The 21,176-nt window shown below is 46.4% G+C and overlaps 1 protein-coding gene across 1 annotated transcript in view; it reads right to left on the bottom strand.

Annotated features, from left to right (window-relative positions):
* INCENP (inner centromere protein) overlaps positions 1 to 20,873 on the bottom strand; it is a 46,234-nt gene extending 25,361 nt beyond the window's left edge. Inside the window, exons 1-7 of the mRNA XM_063289240.1 lie at positions 20,757 to 20,873; positions 18,859 to 19,003; positions 18,245 to 18,355; positions 13,241 to 13,995; positions 11,522 to 11,570; positions 4,459 to 4,492; positions 2,999 to 3,095 (exon numbers count right to left, since the gene is read on the bottom strand). Of these exons, the coding sequence (XP_063145310.1) occupies positions 2,999 to 3,095; positions 4,459 to 4,492; positions 11,522 to 11,570; positions 13,241 to 13,995; positions 18,245 to 18,355; positions 18,859 to 18,995 (1,183 nt within the window). The 5' untranslated portion in view covers positions 18,996 to 19,003; positions 20,757 to 20,873. The remainder of the gene's footprint in view (positions 1 to 2,998; positions 3,096 to 4,458; positions 4,493 to 11,521; positions 11,571 to 13,240; positions 13,996 to 18,244; positions 18,356 to 18,858; positions 19,004 to 20,756) is intronic.
* Positions 20,874 to 21,176: the final 303 nt, after the last annotated feature.

Here is a 21,176-nt window from a genome sequence, read left to right as displayed (position 1 = left end):
CCGTCCGATGTGCGTGACTACAAACGATGTGCGCTCGGTGTGAGTGCCCATTTGCAGGGTGACCGGCTCGGTTTGTAGCGTGGCTGGCTTCCCTCCCGCTGTAGAGCCGTCCAGCTGGTGGAATGCTAGCGGCGTGGGGAGGGGGAAGCAGCAGAGGTCGAGTTTGGCGACTAGGTCGGGGTGGATGAGGTTTTTTGAGCACCCCGAGTCCACTAGTGCCGCGGCCGTGGTGGCTCCGTTGCCGGCAGAGAGTTTAATTGCCGCCATTATTACGGGGCTTTCGTCGTTTCGTTGAGGTGGTCCGCGCTGCTGTCCCACCGCCTGCCTCGCAACGCGTTTCAGGGCAGGCGGGGAGCTTTTCCCGCCGGCTGGTCGGGGTCTACGTTGTCCTCTTCCCCCCAGTAAGCGTCCCAGCCCTCCTCTGGTGTCGCTGTGGCCACGGTCATTCGGCGGTGAGGGGGCGGCCCCAGGTTGGGTTGTTCGGGGCTAATTTTCGGGGTGGGTTTGGGCGCGCTGGTCGGCGGTCGGTTGGCGAAGCAATCCACCGTCTTGTGCCCTAATTTGCCACACCTCCCGCAGGGCTCCCGGTTGAACTTCTTTTTTGGGTATATGGGGCCGGCCATCCCCCCGTGTGGTGCGGGTACCTTTTTCCCGGCATAGTTTGTGTCTTCCGTGGTTGTCATGAGGAAGGTGCGGTGCGCGTGTTCGGCTTTCCCCGCGAGGTGGATCCACCCGTGTAGCGTTTCTGGGTCGTCGCGGTAGAGGGCCCATTGGAGAACGTCGCGGCTGAGCCCCCTTTTGAACATTTCCACCAGGGTGGTCTCGGACCAGTCGCTGACCTTCCCCGCGAGGGCTTTGAACTCCAGGGCGTAGTCAGGGACCGTGCGTGTGCCCTGTTTAAGTCTTTGGAGTGCGCTTTTCGCCCTTACTTTGGCTAGGGGGTCTTCGAAGTAGTTTTTCATCTCATTGATGAAAGCAGGGAAGGTGGCGAGGGCGGGGGAACTGGACTCGTACAGTTGGACGTACCAGTCCGCCGCCCTGTCTTGGAATTTGATCGCCACGGCGGCGATCTTGTCGGCCTCGGAGTCATAGGAGTGTCCGTGCCTCCCCATGAACTCCCTAGCGTTCGTAACAAAAAACGAGAGTTTTGTGGGGGTGCCATCGAAGAAGATGGGGAAGTCCTTTGGGGCCCGGGCGTTTTGTGCGGCCCCGCCTCTCGCTTCCCGGTGTGTGGTGTCGGCCACCTGTGCCGTCTGCTGGCCCTCTGCTGGCTCGTGGGGGTGGGCCTGTGCGGGGACGTCGTTGGGTGGCGCGGGGGGCATAAGCGACTGGAGCATGGTCCGGAGTTCCGTCAGTTGAGCCCGCATGGCCGCGAGTTCAGTTCGTGCCTCCTCGTCCACAACCCGCGCCGCCGCTGGGGCCGGTTCCATTGGCGCGTCGTCGGGGGTGGGTTGTCGGCGGGGTTCATCGTTCCTCTGCCGCGGGTCCGCTTCCTCCGCCGTCTGCTGGGTGTTGACCGCCGTTGGGCTGTCGCTCCACGCCCGTTGCTGGGGTGCGATGTGGGGCGCGGGGTCCTCCGCTGGTTTCGGAAGTCGTGCTGCTCCCTCCCGCGGTCGGGTTGCCTCCGTCGCCATCTCCCCTTGGGGTTGGAGCTGCGGCTCGGGTCGGGTGGGGTGGGCGTCCATGGCTCCGGGAGTCCGCGGTGCCTCTGGCCTTGATCGGTCCTCCTCTGTCTCTTGCCGCGCGGTTCGCCCTCCTTGCCCGCGCCGCTCCGGCTTCATCTTGCTGGTCTTCTCGCCGTTTACTCCTCCCGCGGCTCGTTGTCGTCCGGTGGGGCTCGGCGAGGCTGAGTTTATGACTCTCAGCTTTATGTCATGCGCTGCCTGCCTCTGAATAACGCTCAGACACTGGTTCGTGGATCAGGCTCTGATTTATTCATGGTGCGGTACAGCTTAGGAAGAAAAAAGCTGAGAGTGACAGGAGCGCGCCGGTGCGGGGTTCAAATACCCCGCGCCGGTCAGCGCCCCCTCACTCGCGGTCACGTCACCCCCCTTTGTCCAATACGTTGCCCTGCCGGTGGGTGAGGGGTTCCGGGATCGCCCATCATCAGGTTTTCCATTCCTCTGCTGATTGCTGTCAGCTGGGCGATCTCCGTGGTATTGGCGCTGATGGCTTGGGGGTGCTCCGTGATCTGTTTAGTTATTGTTTGTTGGCCGTTAGTCGTTGTGGGTTGATGGCTACTTATCTTGCGCCCCTTCACCTATCTCCTTGCCATTGTCATGTGTGCCTTTGCGCTGATGACTTTAGCTCAACGGCACTCATGACACAAGGTGACAATGTTTAATTGATGCCATGCAGAACATGGCAACTCCCTTGAGTTTTAAAGAACAGGCAAAGATAACTGGAGAAAGACAATCTGGCAAATATCCAGAACCCACACTATGAAAGGTGTTACAGGCAGCCATCAGTATCTTGAATTGCAATCAGAAGCCCACTGGTAGCTGGTGCAGCTTACACAGCAGCAGTGTTACACGGGTGTGCTGAGATGCCCTGATGCACTCATGCAGAGGCACAGATGCACTCATCCTGGATCAGCTGTAGCTTGAGTGGTCTTCAAGGGCACCTTTATGTAGAATGTGTTGCAGTACTCCAGAAAAAAAGTAACTAAGGCATGAGTGACATTGCTAATTTTAATTTGTAGGTTTAGCTTTCTATATATTGCTTTTGTTTTAAATTTTTATTAGGTGCCTTGAGTGCTGGACAGAGCAAAAATGCAGGGTATAAATGAAATCTAATCACCAATGAAAGATGGCTGATTCTACCCCCCCACCTGAAAAAAACCCCTATTAAAACTATTACTATTATTAAACTGGCCAAGTACCCTCAGATAATTGGTTTAGTACTGAATAAATAAGATTAGGGTTTTGTCTTCCTTAGGCATGTCCCATCTGCTTCAAAGTTGGCTACTTTTGCTACTCAGCCAACCCAATATACTGACCTTCCCAGTCTCCTTTGTGCTGTTTTTCTTGGGATTGGAGAGTTTCTGGCATGTCGGTCTTGTTAGAACAAAGGGATTTACTGAGATTTTCATCAACCTGTGGTAAAGGCAATCATATTCAGAATATAGACACTCCAGGTAAATCTGAGTTATTAGCTGACTGAGCCATTGCTTTAATGGTTTAGCCAAAATATAATTTCTTTCACTGAATTTTACATTTCGCCTACTGAAATCAGTGGGATTTAAATGGCAGAGAAATCCTATGCTATGAGTGTGATTAAGTCAAAGTCCAATGCATGGTTGAGAAACATTAAGCACAGAAACGGGCTGAAAATTTTTCACTTCAGGTAAGTTTGGCAGTTTCATAATTGTATGTTTGCTTTCTAGATGATCTGATGCTTTAGCAAGGACCATAAGGCTCCCCAAATGTAATTTATATATTCTTTTGGGGCATCTCTCTGGCTCAATTATCTTTGTGACAATATCTCTTAATAAAAGCTTTTTAGTTATAGAATGCCACAAATATAATGCTCACATCACTTTAATACAAACTGCTTCAAAGCAATAAAAAAACAATAGAAGTACCTAGGAATGTGAAGCCCCAAACAGTGACGGTTGTTTGATTGCACCAGTCACTTCCAGGATGGTTGATGAGAGATTATACCAAATCTCCATTACTATGTCAATCAATGTACGCAATTATGAATGTTCTAATGCACACTCATAGGTTCTTTCCTACTTAGCAGTACCAAGATGGTCAAGACTTGACCAGAAAGGTATATTCTCTCACCTCTGCAGTTCTACCTGCCAGACACCTCCTTTGTGGATAAAGAATATAGTGCCAGTCACATTATACAAAGAAGTATTACATTTGGCCAAGGGTAAGTTGCTTATGAGTTTTCTCATCCTAGCTCACAAAAGTTGTATGATGTAGCAATGTATAAATTTAATAAAATAATAAATAAATGGTACCAACCATAGAAAAAGCTAAACTTCTACCATTTAACGGTGAAGCAATTATTTGGAAACACTAAGGATAATACATTTCTAGCTGGCTACCTGAAATTTAACATGTGCTTTGATATGTGGCTGTCAATAGTCCCAGTAGGAGGACAGATGTGTCCTTACCCTGGGGACAGAAAATTATCACTTGCTCCTCTAATACATATGATATTTGACAAGTTAGGAATTGTCCAGTTGAGGTTCCAAAGTGCAGTTCAGGGGATAGGAGGACCACCCAAAGCATTCAAAAGAGGTGTTTTGCAATGTGTGTTAACATCAGCAAAGCCCTCCCTGTTCAAAACACCTATCTGTCAGGTTTACATGTACACACATATCCAGAGTTAGACAGCCTTAGAGGTAGTTATGCAACTCTACCAAAGGGTACAGCTGATTAATGCTTTATGAAGGGGTGCTCTGCTCACATGAACATGCTTTTTTGAGCATCTATTTTAACTTACCTCCTGAGAATGACACATAGAACGTAACTTTGCTCTGTGGGAGGAAAAAAAATAGAGATATATAACTATCAATAACTATATATATATTTAGTAGTGAGATTTTAATTAAGACTGTGCAAAGCTCACTGACTCTAGAGAGTTCTGTTACTCTCTAGACCATACCATGCCAAACCTCTTCCACCTAGAACGTGCTTTACAGAGGTTTGGCAGTTTTGGGAAGTAAACCTCCAAACTGGAAGCAGTTCAAAGTGACCTGGAGATGCTGTTCCAGATCCAATGTTAATTGATCACATCACTGTATGTCAGGCTTTACTAAGAATAATTAAACAGGCATACAAGAATCCAGAAACTTTTGATAAGTAGATTTTATTGTAGAAAAGCTAAGAAGCCATTATGAGAAAATTTGAAAGATTGCTGTGTGTGAAAAGCGAGCTCTAATTACAACAGACAGTGTTCAAATTTCTTGTGCCTCTTTCTTCCAGCCACTCTACATAAGGACCTAGAAGTGATTTGCTTTTGTGCAGGAAATAATTTCCATCAGGATCTTGTTTTGCTAACCGTCTGATCTAGCATCAAATTATTTATTTTTGTTCATGCCAGAACATGTCATGACCTCGTTGCAAGGCACAAAGAGCCTCACAACGTGGATCATGATCATTAAGGAAAAGGGGGAAGAAGATAATCCAATCAGGGATTAAAACAAGCACCCAAAGACACCCACACCCATGATCCCATCAACAACTGAAAAGAGACGTCAGAGGAGTGAAGATAAGGAGCACATGGTGCCCCGGAGAACTCAACCGTTGCAGGGAGACAAAGAGGACACCGGGGAAAACGCCCACGCAGCCATCAAGGATCCCATCAAGAGGGATCGGGGCATTGAGGGGTGGGGAAGCCCGGGGCAATACAGGAGGGTATAAAAGGGGCACCCCCACACTCCCTACCCCGTTCCCGTTTTTCGTTCTGTCAGCTATCATTCCAATAAACCAGAAATCCTTAATACCCATTAAGTGAGTCTGTGTCTTATTGCGGAGCGAGGCTGGCCCTGACATAAAAACGGGAACCGCAAAAAAATTTTTTTCCACCTGGTACCTATCCAACAAGTTTGTGAGGGACCCAGCCAGGCATGGAGAACCAGGAACCGAGGAGGCGCAACCCTTCGGCGCCAGGCGACGAAGCCCCGCTCTCGCAGGGCGGGATGCAGCTGAGGTCCGGGCGATGCAACGCCCTGGTAAGTATGGGACCCAGCTGGGGGGAAGCAGCGGGGGAGGGACCCACCCCGGCGCCCCGGAGCCCGCGAGGCACCGGGGGCGAGACGAGGGGACCCTCTCCAAGCCTACAGGCAACCCCGGAGGAAGCGCGAGACGAACCGCCACCCTGGGCGCTCGAAGGCGAGGGCGCACCTGGCACCGCGGCGGGATCGAGGGACGATCCGTCCTCTACCACGGCCAACGGCGAGGGCGAGCGGAGCGGCGAAAACCTCGGCGGGAAGCCGGGGACGGCGGAGAGGCTCGACGCGTTGGAGGAAGGGATGCAGGCGGTGCGGCAGATGCTCCAACAGCTGATGGCGGCACAGGGACTCCGCGACGGAGGCGGCGCAGGGGCACCCCCGGTCGAAAGGAGGCAGGGCGAGCGGGGCGGCGGTGACGGCGGAACCCGACCCAAGGAGCCCAACCGACGACCTGAGGCGCACCGGGAGGCGAGACGGGGTGGAGACCCAGCGGACGGCGGCGACCACGGCGGGACCCGACCCCAGGAGGCCACCCAACGAGCGGAGGCACGCCCGGACGTGAGACGGCGGGACAACCTCGGCGGCGGCGGCGTCCGGCCCCAGGAGCCCACCCCACGACGGGAGATGCGCCAGGCTGAGAGGCGGAGGGACGACCCGGCGGGCGGCGACGGCGACGGCGGAGCCTGGATCCAGGAGCCCGACCGAGGGAGAACACCCCGCCCTCCCCCCCGAGCGACGGGACGACGACCTTGCGAGGAGACCCAGAGAGAGGCACCAATGCCGCAAGAGAACCGGAGACACCCCGACCCGCAGCAGCTCCTGCAGAGCCCGAGGCACGACGCAGAGGGGGCCAGGAGCCAGACCAGGACACCCGCCAAAGACTTTGGCATAAAGTTCGATGGGGACCCCTCGAAACTCTCCTTTTTGACTACCTCGAAGAATGGGGTCCCTGCTTCAGAACTGAGCAGGGCAAAATCAATGCCCTGGCCATAAAATTAAAAGGGCGGGCCGCCGATTGGTACGTCCAATTGTGCCAATCAGGCGCCCGGGCGCTGCAGGACAGCACTGAATTCCTGCAGGCACTAGAAAGGCACTTCAGGGACCCCCTGGAGCAAGAAAAGGCAAAAAGGGCGCTAGAGACACTTAGACAAAGCCCGCGCTCCGTGGCTGAGTATGCCATGGAGTTCCAAGCCCTAGCCGGAAAAGTGGACACTTGGTCTCAATCGACACTGATTGAGAAGTTCAAACATGGACTCAACTTAAACGTCCTCCGGTGGGCACTTGGCCGCGACAACCCCAGCTCCCTCACGGGGTGGATCCAGCTGGCAGCGGAAGCGGAGAACGCCCACGACACGTTCCTCCACGCAAGGAGGGAAACGCAACAGATGGAGACAGTGAGACCCCCACGCACCAACGCAAGGCAGGTGAGGGCGAGACCCCAACCTTGGAAGGAGGAACGGGACAGACGCTTCGCTAAAGGGCAATGTTTCACGTGCGGCAGGGAAGATCACAAAGCAGCCGCATGCCCCAAAACGACGCCCAGAGAGAGCCCAAGGAGGGCACAAACAGCACCAACCCCAGCGCCAAGAAAGCGACCAGCAGCAAAGGGGGAGTACCGACGCAGACACGGCCCCTACAGTTCAGAGGAGGAGGAAAGCAACCCCGATGAGGCGGCGGGAAACGACAACCACCTGGCCTAAGGGGCGCCGAAGGACAGGTGGAGGACACTGACAGGCGCTTCGACAAAGGGGTGAGTGAGGAATGCCCCACCCTCTACGTCCGTGTCACCCTCACCCATAGAAATAAAACCGAAAAGGTCTGGGCACTCATTGATTCGGGTTGCTCCAAAAGCCTCATGCACCCTGACCTGGCAGCCGCACTCGACCTCCGCTGCTATCCACTTCAGCACCACCTGGTGTTCTCGCAGCTCGATGGATCTGCAGCGGGAGGGGGCCCGGTCACCCAATACACCGGAGAAACCGCGCTACGGCTCGGCAGCCACGAGGAAAAATTGGCTTTCATCGTGGCACCGGTGGGGCAACCCCGACTCATACTGAGGATCCCATGGCTCGTGCAGCAAAACCCAGTCATCAACTGGAGAACCAGAGAGATTAAGTTTGCTGACGGGCGTTACCAAGCACCTTCAGGGAACAGGGTTCCCCGAGCAGCCATGGGGGGGGCGACGACGACTGTGGAACACAGAGAGACAGCACTGCCAGAGGGACTGCCGACCAAATACGGGGATTTCGCCGACGTTTTCGGTGAGAAAGAGGCGGACAAACTCCCCCCCCACAGAAAGACGGACTGCACCATTGAACTGGTCCCGGGGGTACCCCTACCCAAACCAAAAATATATGCTATGACCCAGCGAGAGCTAGCTGCATTAAGGGACTTCATAGACAAAAACCTGGCGAGAGGTTTTATCGAGCCAGCAAACTCTCCAGTGGGAGCGCCAGTCCTCTTTCGCGAGAAAAAGGACGGGTCATTGCGGCTCTGTACAGACTACCGCGGATTAAACGCAGCAAGCATTTCAAATAAATACCCCTTACCCTTAATAAAGGACATTTTGTCCCACTTGGTAAAGGGTAAGGTATTCTCCAAACTGGACATAAGGGAAGCCTACTACCGCATACGGATACGGGAGGGGGATGAGTGAAAGACTGCTTTTAATTGCCCATTGGGGGCGTTTCAATATAAAGTACTCCCATTCGGATTGGCAGGAGCACCGGGGGTATTCATGCAGTTAATTAATGAGGTCCTGCGTGACCACCTTTTTAAGGGGGTTTTGGTTTACCTGGATGATGTATTGATCTACACAGAAACAGAACGTGAGCACGAACGCTTGGTAAAAGACGTGCTCAGGAAACTTCGCAAGGCAGAGCTGTTTGTAAAGCTCTCCAAGTGCGAGTTTCACAAAAAACAAATTGACTACCTAGGGTATAGGATTTCTGCTAAAGGGATAGAAATGGACCCCAGCAAGGTCCAAGCCATCCTGGCGTGGGAACGCCCACGCACGAGGAGACAGCTGCAAAGCCTCCTGGGATTCACTAATTTCTACAGGGGGTTCACGCCCAGGCTGGCAGAGACTATATTGCCCCTAACTAACCTGCTAAAGACTAAGGGCTTGGGGGACACGCGCAAATCGAGGAACCCGGGGGCGCTACTGAATTGGACAGCTGACTGTCAAACGGCTTTCGAGAGACTGAAAACCCTCTTCACAGCTGAGCCAGTGTTACAACACCCCGACCCCACCAAGCCTTTTGTGGTGCAGGCAGATGCCTCCGACTTTTCCATCGGAGCCATCCTGCTCCAAAAGGACTCCGACAACCACCTAAAGCCCTGCGCCTACCTTTCCCGCAAATTCTCCGAAACGGAGCGGAGATGGCACGTATGGGAAAAGGAGGCGTTTGCAGTGAAGACAGCCTTGGAAACGTGGCGACACCTGCTGGAGGGGGCCTCCTGCCCCTTCGAGGTCTGGACGGACCACAAGAACCTGGAGGCACTCAGCACACCAAAACGACTCAGCCCGAAGCAGGTGCGATGGGCTCAGTTTTTCAGCCGGTTCAATTTCACGCTGAAATTCATACCGGGCAAGAAAAACTTCTTGGCAGACGCCCTTTCCCGACGGCCACAGGACGACACGCAAGCCTCCGACATCGTAGGAACAGTATGGACCGAGAAACAGCTCGGCTGCCCAGCTGTCACGCGGAGCCAGACAAGGAATCAGCGCACGCCAGCACGAATGGCGGGGAGCGATCGGAGCCGACGCTCAATTTCACCGAACTGGCAACAAAGACTCACACAAGCACTACAGCAAGACACATGGTTGCAGAATAACCAACAACATGTATCTTTCAAAGACAACATCGCCTGGAAAGAGAAAGCCTTGTACGTGCCCGAATCACTGCGGGGGGAAATCTTACACAGAGCGCACGATGACAAATCTGCAGGGCATTTTGGGTTTGTAAAAACCCTCCACCTAACGAGGAGGCAATTTTGGTGGCCAAACCTCAGAAAGGACGTAAAAGACTACGTAGGCAACTGCCCCATATGTGCCACCACCAAACGTAAAGGAGGGAAACCCCACGGGCTGCTACAGGCGGTAGCCAGCCCCTCCCGGCCATGGGAAGAAATTTCCATGGATTTCATTGTGGACCTCCCACCCAGCCAAAGAAAAACTGTGATATGGGTGGTAAAAGACTATTTCTCGAAACAAGCACACTTCATCCCGTGCGCGACTATCCCCTCCGCACAACAGCTGGCACGTTTTTTCCTAACACACATATACAGGATCCACGGCGCCCCCTACAGGTTGGTGACCGACAGAGGCACACAATTCACGTCAAAGTTTTGGCGGGAATTTTTAAAACTAATCGGAACCAAGCAAGCACTGTCCACTGCGTGGCATCCAAACACGGACGGATCAACAGAGATCCTAAACTCAACACTTGAACAGTTCCTGAGGGCATTCATAAATTATCAACAGGACAACTGGGTAGACCTACTACCTTTTGCAGAGGTGGCCTATAATAACGCGGTACACCAGAGCACTGGCCACACCCCTTTTAAGGTGGTCTATGGAAGGGACTTTGTACCGATACCAGAATTGCCGCAACCTGAAACCCTGCCCTGCTCACCAGACGATTGGGCGGCACAGCTGGCAACAACCTGGCCAATCATCCAAACGGCCCTAGCAGACGCACAAACAACGTACAAAAAATATGCGGACAACCACAGGGCGGAGGCACCGAACTACAAAGTGGGAGATAGGGTCTACCTCTCCACTAAGTTCATAAAGACCTCGCAACCCTCGAAGAAATTGGCACCGAAATTCATCGGACCTTTTAAAATCATACAGGTAATCAACCCAGTTACGTTCAAACTGGAACTGCCTTACAATTTGAGACGGGTCCACCCAGTGTTTCATTGTGCACTACTGAAACCAACGAGCACATCCAAATGGCATACGGAAGAACCTCCACCCCCACCCATAATGATAGACAACCAACAACATTTTGAAGTAAAAGAAATACTGGACTCAAGAAAGCAAAGAGGAACACTACAATACCTCGTGAGATGGAAACATTTCTCACACCCAGAGTGGGTCCAGGCACGACACGTCATGGCTAGACAACTAACAAGACAGTTCCATGAGGCATACCCAGAGAAACAAGCACCATAGAACATCTTTGGAGGGGCAGCATGTCATGACCTCGTTGCAAGGCACAAAGAGCCTCACAACGTGGATCATGATCATTATGGAAAAGGGGGAAGAAGATAATCCAATCAGGGATTAAAACAAGCACCCAAAGACACCCACACCCATGATCCCATCAACAACTGAAAAGAGACGTCAGAGGAGTGAAGATAAGGAGCACATGGTGCCCCGGAGAACTCAACCGTTGCAGGGAGACAAAGAGGACACCGGGGAAAACGCCCACGCAGCCATCAAGGATCCCATCAAGAGGGATCGGGGCATTGAGGGGTGGGGAAGCCCGGGGCAATACAGGAGGGTATAAAAGGGGCACCCCCACACTCCCTACCCCGTTCCCGTTTTTCGTTCTGTCAGCTATCATTCCAATAAACCAGAAATCCTTAATACCCATTAAGTGAGTCTGTGTCTTATTGCGGAGCGAGGCTGGCCCTGACAGAACATGTCTTTGACACCATATAATAAATAAATCAAAATGATTCAGTAAAATTAACTGCTTATCAATTATTCTTTATCTATATTCTATACTAGATTACAGAAGGCTGCATAATGTCTCAGTATCTGTCTTCAGTCAAGTATTTATTACTTTCACAAATTTTATTTGACTGAAATAAGCTTACCCAGATTCAGTACTTTCTTTATCCAGAAATTCCTCCGTAACAGCCTGAGCTGAAAAGGAGCAAAAAATTTTTATCTGCAACATAGACCATACCATTAAAATAAAATGCAACATCTACAAAGACATCTTTTTTCTACTAACTTTAAAGCAGCCTCCAGGCCAAAAGAAAAGTAACTCACTGAATTAGTCTGGGTTGAAGCACATGAAGCCTGTTTAACATACTTTTGGATATTCTATCCCAGACTACACAATTTTTGTAAGCCAGAAATCTGAGTTATGTCTATTGAATGATCTCTGATTCCCTCATTTGTTAAAATATTCTTCTACTGGTTTTTTTTTTAGTTTACATTGACTATTTTTACCAATTCGTTTTTGATATTTTTTAAGGATCAACTTTAAACATATATTAAAGGAGAAGTGGGTTATAGGAATGAATTTTCTCCCATGAAGATGCTTCTCCCCTGCTACAGCTACATGAAGCTAACTCAGCTGTAATTTTCTTCAGCATATCAATGAACAAACAGAAAAAAGAAGGTAGGCGATATAGAAAGTCACATTATAACAACAGGGAGAAAGCTATCCAGAGATGTGATGCTAAGTGACATTATATGCAGATGACAGGCATCCACCTTTGTTTTCCACCTAACCTCAGGAGGACTGAATGCCCTCTGTGAATACTGGGATAGTTTTGAGATGATGAAAGAGGACAAGCTTATACTTAATCTAAAACAACAACCCACAGTGATAATTCGGATAGGAAAGCCTTCTCACACAGAGATTCAACTTGTCTTGGATGAGACTTTCTTAAACTGCCAAGTATATGACTTGGGGGTCCTTCTGGATTCATTGCTAACTGCAAGACATGGCACAAAACAAATTTGTCACTGCACCCTATCCTAAAGCCTTTTTTGAGCCAAGGTTAAGCTCAACTCCTGGTGATTTCATGGACCTGTTTATGTAATTTTCTTGGCAACCCTATAGAAATGCTTGCTGCCTTCTTCTGATATATATTATAGTCCTGGTATTCTCTGGATGTCTCCCACCCAAGTGCTAACTAAGCGTGATTCTCCTTAACTTCCAAACCTGGGCAAGTTCAGCCAACTGCTGCCACCTTATGCATTTCCTAAATTCTTTAAATCATTTTCAGAGTGCCCACTTACTAGTTCCTCATGAAGGTCAATAAGGCTGAGAGGTATTAGAAAGAGGGACTTATCCCAGTAGTAGCCTTTCTGATTAACTTGGTTCCATCTAGGGATACTTTTTAAGGGAGCTCTGAAAACACCTTGGGTGTTAAAAAAATACTGCTGTGTTAAATACTTTAATTGTTAAAATACAAATTATATCTAACTTTTTGGGTGCCTTAGAGTCAATCTTGACTCCTGGCAACTGCCTGGACTAGTCCCTGCAGTTTTCTTGGCAAGATTTCAGAAGTGGTTTGCCATTGCCTTCTTCCTAGGGCTGAGAGAGTGACTGGCCCAAGATCACCCAGCTAAGGGACTAGAACTCACAGTCTCTAGCCTGATGCCTTGACCACTATACCAAACTGGCTCATGTCTAATTTGAAAGGGCATATAAAGAATTTTGAACTTCTTTAAAAGTGCAGTGTTTTTATAATTTGATGGGGAATTTTATTTTGAATTATATACTCCCCTGAAAGGACCACTCTTGAAAAGATGGCCAAGAATTTTATGAAATAAAATTGAAAAAAAAAAAAACTTACTGTTTACATGCCTATGAACAGATGACTGCTGGATCAATTCCTGCTTGGATACAATCCTGCTACTGCGTCTCAGGACTATTTGTTCCCTTCTGGTGCTTAGTGAGCACCTCTTGACCAGAGAGGCTCTACAGCTTGTGGAGGTTCTGCCCATCAAGCTTCGGCGCACTGAGCGACGGCTTCCTTTAGGGGCAATAGGTGTTTGTGGACCTTCATTGAAGTTCAGAGTGGCTTTGGGTTCACACAGCAGCTTATTTTCTTGTTGTGGTGGACATAAATTTTGAGCATTGGGCTCTTCATTTTCAATACTTCTGGAGAGAGACACATTTGCTATCTTCAACTTACATGCTGCCCGTCCCTCTTTTGTTATTTTTTCCTCAGGAGTGTTCGGGATCACGAGCACAGAAGCTTTAGACAAGGGTTGTGATCTCTTAACAGGTGATGTAGACGAAGTATGGCTTATGGGGACCTTCGCTATTTGAGGTGGTGTTTTTTCCATCTGCAATTCTGCACTGCGCCTCTCATTGGCACTAATTTCTACTAGTGGTATCCTCCCTTTGGCTAAATCAATAACTGGATTCTTAAAAGCATCCACTGAGGGGGGCCTGGAAGAACTGGCAGCCCGTGATCTAGTTACACGAAGACAAGGAGAGGCATTCTCTAATCCAGCTTTCAAAATTTCCAACTCTTTTTTACACTGGACACGTTGGGAAATCCTCTTTGAAGCCCTTATCCGGGCACTGCTTCTTTTTGACAATCTGGTAAAAGAAACATATTGTTAAGTACACAATGTAAAAACTGGCACTTACTATGAGGGAAGCAAAACATTTCTCCATTTACTTTTTCACACAATAAAAGCAATTGGGGAACTACAGTTTCTAAAATAAATTGGACAATTTATTTTATCTCAAGGGATATATTTTCCTTATATCCCTCGAGATAAAAGTGATCTTTGACATTTTCTCAAAATTGCAGTGAACAATATTTTCTGAGCAGAAAACTAGAGAAATTAATCACATCATAACAGCCATGGAGAATAACTTCAACCCAAGTGCTACATAATCTAGTAGGTAGACTTCTGCCCAATCAATGGGGTCTGAGAAGCTGCCTTCCTTTAGATTCGCAGTCTCAGGGCAGTCAAAGCAATTCTTGATGGTCTTTGAGGATTGTTTGTAACTCCCTACAGCTTCTTTTCTGGCCAGTGGTTGGGATTCAGAAGACATTTCAGTAGCCATGATGTGCTTTCTGGATCAGAGGAAATATCTTAGCTATATTTCAGAATTTATAGATAGTCCCAGTCTGAGCAACTCTGGGCAATGAACAGGAAGCATTCCAAAAACAGACCATCCCAAGCATTAAAAACTAGCACAATAGTACTTCATAATAAATAATGAAAGTCTGGGCATTGGGCATGAAGGGGAAAATAAAATGATTTAAGAATCTTTCAGAACAAAACAGTGGGAGACAAACATGTTGTATTCCATAATGTAAAGATGACTATCAAGAATGCCTATCTCCTAGTCCAGATTTCAAGTGGGTGTGAAATCCTTACAAAATCTTCCTGTGTTTAGACTTGTCAGATAGACTCATACTTCATAAGGCACTCCCTGATATATCTGAATACCATGCCATATAGGGTTTTATAAGTGACAACTGGCATTTTGAGATGGGTCCTGAAGCCTGGTAGTCAATGCAACAACATCAAGATGGGCATTAATTCTGAAATGTCCCTGATTAGTAGTCCAGCTTCAGCATTATGTAACAAATTCAGTTTCTGAGTAGCCTTCAGAAGCATTCCAGGTATTTTGAGATATATTACCTTCTTTGATTAGAGAAAAGACACTACCTACATTTATTGGTAACTGGAAACCTCTTATGGACTTTTTGAGTAAAAATGAAAAAAATGAACTTGTGATTTATGGCTTTGATGATTAGACAGGATAGATTCTAGAAAGAATATTATGATGTAACTTTAGAAAGAACGTAAAGTATAATTGTATTTATTACTGCTGTGAAGAATATTGGAAGCCACTTTGTATCTTTTCTCTTTTTCTTCAACCTTTTTTCTTTTCTTGCACTTTTTTTTGATTTCCTTCCTTTTTTATATTAGTTTGTATCTTTTTTTAAAATAAAAATCATATTAAAGAAGCATTCCCAGTATTTTGAGGAAGTTTTCAAAGAGGTGCTTCACTAAAATATCTGGCAAAGCTGAATACTCCTTTAAAGATTTACCCAGCCCTACTATTTAACGTTACACAATGCCAAGCTACCATAGACTCTGAAGTCCTTAATAATACATCCAACACATGCAATCAAATAATCAGAACTATAAAAACCCCGATGACTACTAGGCAAAATGTTTTCTGTATCCCTCTGTTTCCATCTAGTCATGATCCACATTTCTGCAGCCCATATCTGGTAGCGCTAAAAATCCACTTCCGAACCAAACAGTATGTGGAAAGAAATTATGTAAAAAGGCTTAGGACTCTGTCCATCTGTCCATCAGCAGGACAACTCTCCAAAAACAGTACACAACTGGACCAAATTTGGCAGAGAGAGAGAAAAGCCAGGAAAAAATATCAAGTTCAAAAATTGGCTGGATCAGAATTGGAGCTGTGCTAGGAAAAAAAATTGCTAATACATCCCTATGAAAGCTGGATAGCAGCTTAGTATCATAATTCCAAGTATAATCTTGAAATGTCCATTTGTCCAATGCACACTTTTCATATCTGTTGCCTGAAGGAAACTGGAGTACCACTGGAGTACAGTGGTAATGGAAGCCACTTATTTGGGGGGCCAAGTTTGATTTTTGTGAGTTAAATGCAGCAGGAAATGAAATATTTTAAAAGTCCCTCTATGAATGCTAACTTCACTATAATCTTAGTTCATGTTTCCTCCAGATGATTAAAAAAACTATAATAAGCTATTATCCTATATACAGCAATTCTTGCTCATTGGGCTCACTGAATTTCATATGCTTTAATCAGAACAGGAGATGAATGCAACCTTCCATTATTATCTTACCTTATTTTGTGTGTTTTAATGTACAACCAACTCCATTAACACTAAAGAAACAGTTCTACAGTATATAACTGAAGCAAAACAAGTGTTTGTAATGATTGCCTATTCTAAGATACATTTATTAAAGAACAGCATGCAGGATCACAAAGAAAGCTGAGAATGGTAAAAGTGCGGGTAAATTCAAACTAAAAACCCTCGGTGAAAACGAAATCCCTCCCCCCTTAGAATTTTCTCAAGTCCACAACCACAGGTGCTCCTAACATGGTCTGTGGGAAAAGTCCTTGAACAGAGAAAATAACCCAAACACATTCCATTGTCCTGATTTCACATACAGAGCTTGGTACAAGGTTTCACAGCAGCTCCCTCCCATACAGAAACACACGTCAGCGCCATGGCATGGGAAATGTTATGTTTGAAATACATTGAAACAGTGAACATGACAGTGTTAAGGACACATGTGTTGTGCCATGCCACCTTCTCAGATTGTTTTTTCCCTTTTGACACTGCAGAGAGACAGCACATATTCTAAACAACTTTTTGTACCAATGCAGGAACGCAAAGAGTTTCAAGCTTGTTACAAACAAAAGAAAATACAGACATGTCAGAACATGAACTGACTTCCTGGGCCATGCATTTCTAGTAGGCCAAAGAAAAACGAAAAAGTGCAAGAAAAGAAAAAAAGGTTGAAGAAAAAGAGAAAAGAGAAAAGATACAAAGTGGCTTTCAATATTCTAGATACCAATGCTCTAAACTAGCCTGCACAAACTTGCTAAGTCTATCTTCAGACTTTGTGGCAAGTTGTTTCTTATCCCCAAACATTCTATGTACCTGGCTTATTGTTCCTGTGATACATGAGCTCATTTCATATGAAGCTATAATCCATATAATTCTGTTTATGTATCCTGATTTTCTCACCATGTCCACATAAAAAGAACCTGACTAGGTTCGTGATCAAAATAAAGGACAGTTGCTCTGCAAGATTTGTAAAGAGGACAGGGATGAAGAAACAAAATGCTGGATCTTCCAAAGATCTTCCGGCTCATGCAGGCCAAAACAAGCAGCAGATCTTTTATTCCACCAGACAAGTGTTTTTAAAACCGGTTTCTATTGAATTCAATAGGAGGAAAAAAAAACCTTTGTCAGCCTGAGGATATTGTAGGCAGAGTCCAATCCTGAGGGCTCATAAGCAACGGAGAGACTTCAGCTTGTTGGATCCAAGATCTTACCTAGAACACCATTATGTTGAATATTCAGAATGGCCCATCAATAAATTTATATCTACAGAGATTCCTACAGGTACAACCAAGATTCTATTCCTGTTCCCACCCACCAGATGGAGAGCACATCCTACTATCTGACAGCAGAGGGGTCTGAGGGTAAGGATTAATTATATGAGCCTAAAACAGATTCAAGGGACGCGGTGGCACTGCGGGTTAAACCGCTGAGCTTGCCGATCGGAAGGTCGGCGGTTCGAATCCGCGTGACGGGGTGAGTTCCCGTTGCTAGTCCCAGCTCCTGCCAACCTAGCAGTTTGAAAACATGCAAATGTGAGTAGATTAATAGGTACCGCTTTGGCGGGCAGGTAATGGCGTTCCGTGTAGTCATGCTGGCCACATGACCACGGAACTGTCTATGGACAAACGCCGGCTCTTTGGCTTTGAAACGGAGATGAGCACTGCCCCCTAGAGTCGGACACGACTGGACTTAACGTCACGGGAAACCTTTACCTTTACCTTAAAACAGATTCACAGTTAGATCATAATGTATTTATTAGCAGATGAAGATACTGTATGTCTCAGTAGCCACATTCTGTCCCATGAAAATTTGTTTTGTACTTTAGTTTAAGTTTGTAAACCATCCCCAAATGGTAAATTTATTCAGCTCACTGTAAGTACTCCTAATCATAACATCTTCCACAAATATCAATTGTATATATACCCCAAACATCTGCATATAGAACATACAAATGTGGAACTGAAATCCTACCTCTTTGTGGCAAACGGATCATTTTTAACAGAAGAGAAACGTTTCTTTTTACTGCGATTTTTCTGAGATGGTGTTTTTGGCATCAGCTCTGGTTCTCCATCAAAGCTGTTACTTGGACACAAAAGAAATGAGAACAATTTAACCCTATTTGCTAGGTGCCTTTATTAAGAACTTTGCCAAACTAGGATATCTGCTGACCACTAATTTAATTGTTCAGATCCATAGTTTGATACTGGAGGATTGGCCATTTTCTTAACAAATTCAAACCAATTCATACTATAAAGGATTAAAAATTGGAGGTATTTGGAGATCTATTCCCATGAACGCTGGTTAGTGGTGGCTTAGAGTGTTAGCACCTTTTCCTGAAAATTAGAAGAAGCCAAGGACCAACTCCAATAAGTAGGAGGAGTTAGGACAAAGAGTTGGATAGGATGAGGACAAAAACTAATTTTAATTCCTGTATATAATCATTTTCTCCTATTGTTTATAAAGATTCACATTAAGAATTTGAGATTGGAGAGTTTCTGGGAGTCATGTCCAAGATGTACCCTTGTAGTAAGCTATTACCGTTTGGATAGGTAGGTTACCATTTCTAGCAAATAGTTAGTTCTTACTTCTTGAACATCTTGATAGCCTCTTCAAGAATCTCATCCATCCATACAAAATCTCTGTTATGGACATTCTGGAGAAATTCTGTGAGCTTTTTATTTGCCTCCTCTTCCAATGCCATGGGGTTCAGCATCTTCAACATGGCTTGGCCTGCAAAACAAGTTACAGAAAAGCAAGACCCCATTTTAACATGCTGCAAATTGCATGTTTCAATGTAAAGTTGCAAGAAGTAACTTTTTCTCACACTCCACATTATCTTACAGTTCTGATTGCCATGTTATTTTTTTTAGTAATCTTTAATCAGTCGTGTTATACTGTTGGTCGATTATGTTTCTTTCTTTTCCTTGTATTCACTGCCTGGAATCCCAAAGTCTTAGTTGAGTGGCCATATAAATGATTAAATAAATATATAAATCCTAATAATCCTGAAATGCTTAATCATCTGATTTTTTTCGCAGAAGCATGCAAAACCCAGTAGTAGCCTAAAAACCAAAGCCAAATTTTTTCTACAAATACATTCATAAGGAAATATCTTTTAAAAAAATGTAATTCTATAATATTAATATTTAATCTTAAAATTTAGTATAAATATATAAAATATTGTACAATTTACTCAGTGGTTTTCAAATGCTGTGGAATTGCAACTTCTGAAAATGTTAAATGAATTTGGGTGCCTCCCCCATAAATAAAACTAATGATTTCATTGATGTTAAGGTTGGCCAAAAAATAAAAATAACTTCCCAGAACAAGGTTTGACAGTGCTCCCTCTGCAATTTTTTAAAAAAAATGTCCCCCCCCCACCTTTCTTAGTTGATTGTAACCCCCCAAGGGTACAACCCAACCTGCAGCTTGAGAAACCCTGCTGTAACTCATTATTTAAACTTGCCCTTAAAATTGGCTTACAGAACACTAAAACAAAACTAAAGATAAAATTAAGAGATATTAACCATCTACTTATATGACATTTATTTGCTATATATAATAAATCACTTCCTTGGCTGCCCAGTTTATAAACCAAACCCCAGAGCAAATAAAGCAATTTAAAATAATAGAAACAGCTGAAACAAGAACAGATTATCAGTAAGAACCCTGGCGACAGCCTTAAAAAAAATACAGATCAACTTTTGCAATACAGTGTTTAAAACACAGATCTAATGCTAGCTGATCATATAAGTGGACCGAATGAAGCAAGATCCCTTAATTGATAACTGAGTGGTATGTAACCCTAACAACCAGGAACTGAAATGTTAATGTTGCTCTGCAGGATACCAGTCTTGACAAAACAATCTGACCAAAATCTTAAAGGGACCCCATCAAAACATCTTTCAGAGCTACTGTCTGCATCAGCAACTGATACCTCATATTTTTTTTTATGTAACACATAATTATGGAACGGAAGAAAATTAGAGTGGAATAACACATCTCCATGGCTGTATCTGCACAAAATTAACCAGGCCAGATCTAGATGCGGCATTTGCACATGCCAAACCTGGTTCAATTTAGCCTTAGTTATACAGTATATTTGCGATTCAGGATGGGGTCCAACCCCCGCTTGCGTGGCTAGCTTACGATTCAGCGCCCCATGCAAATACAGAAGGTGGATTATTTCACCAAGAAGATTAAGCGCGCTCTGCAATCCCAGACTCTTGAGTTCCGCCTCCTTTATAAAGCCGCCTTCCACGTCCCCTAGCGATATTTGACTACAGTTTCTGTTATTCCTAACCGAAGTCGTGCTGGCCGGGAATCATGGGAACTACACTCCACATTGGCCGTTGCTTGCCACTGAATCCACTGAGAGCAAAATAAGAGCCCTTATAAAACCCACCACCTTCCCCGCCGTATGGCGATCAAGGAGCCAGCCAGACACCGATCCTCCTCCTTTCCCGAAGGCTCACTCGCTCACCGCTCCCGCGGAGGGACAGCCCGTTTCGTTCGGACGCGGCACAGACCCGAGCGCGCTGCCAGACCGTCTTCAGCCACCCGCGATAGGAATGTCGGCAAAACAGCCACACTTGCTGCGCCCGCTACAAATTTCAAAGAGCGTCACACCCCCAGAGCTCCAATCAGAAGCAGATTTTTCAAAGGCGGTCGACTGCTATTGGCCGAGAAGCCACCCGGGAAGAAGAGAGCTGCGTTTGCAGATACGCGCGGTTCCGGGTAACAGGCTTCCGGCACCTGAAGAAAGAGGAGCTACGAGGGCTTCAGCTTTGTCGATACTACAGTTCATTCTTTTTATATGTTTGATTCAGTGTTGACTCCTGGCGACTGCCTGGACTAGTCCCTGCAGTTTTCTTGGCAAGATTTGTTAGTCTATAGTAGCAAA

The sequence above is a fragment of the Candoia aspera genome, chromosome 1 (genome assembly GCF_035149785.1).
Source record: "Candoia aspera isolate rCanAsp1 chromosome 1, rCanAsp1.hap2, whole genome shotgun sequence".
NCBI classification, from domain to species: Eukaryota; Metazoa; Chordata; class Lepidosauria; order Squamata; family Boidae; genus Candoia; species Candoia aspera.
Note: the sequence above shows the minus strand (reverse complement) of the source record. Positions and strands in the feature narration are given on the sequence as shown.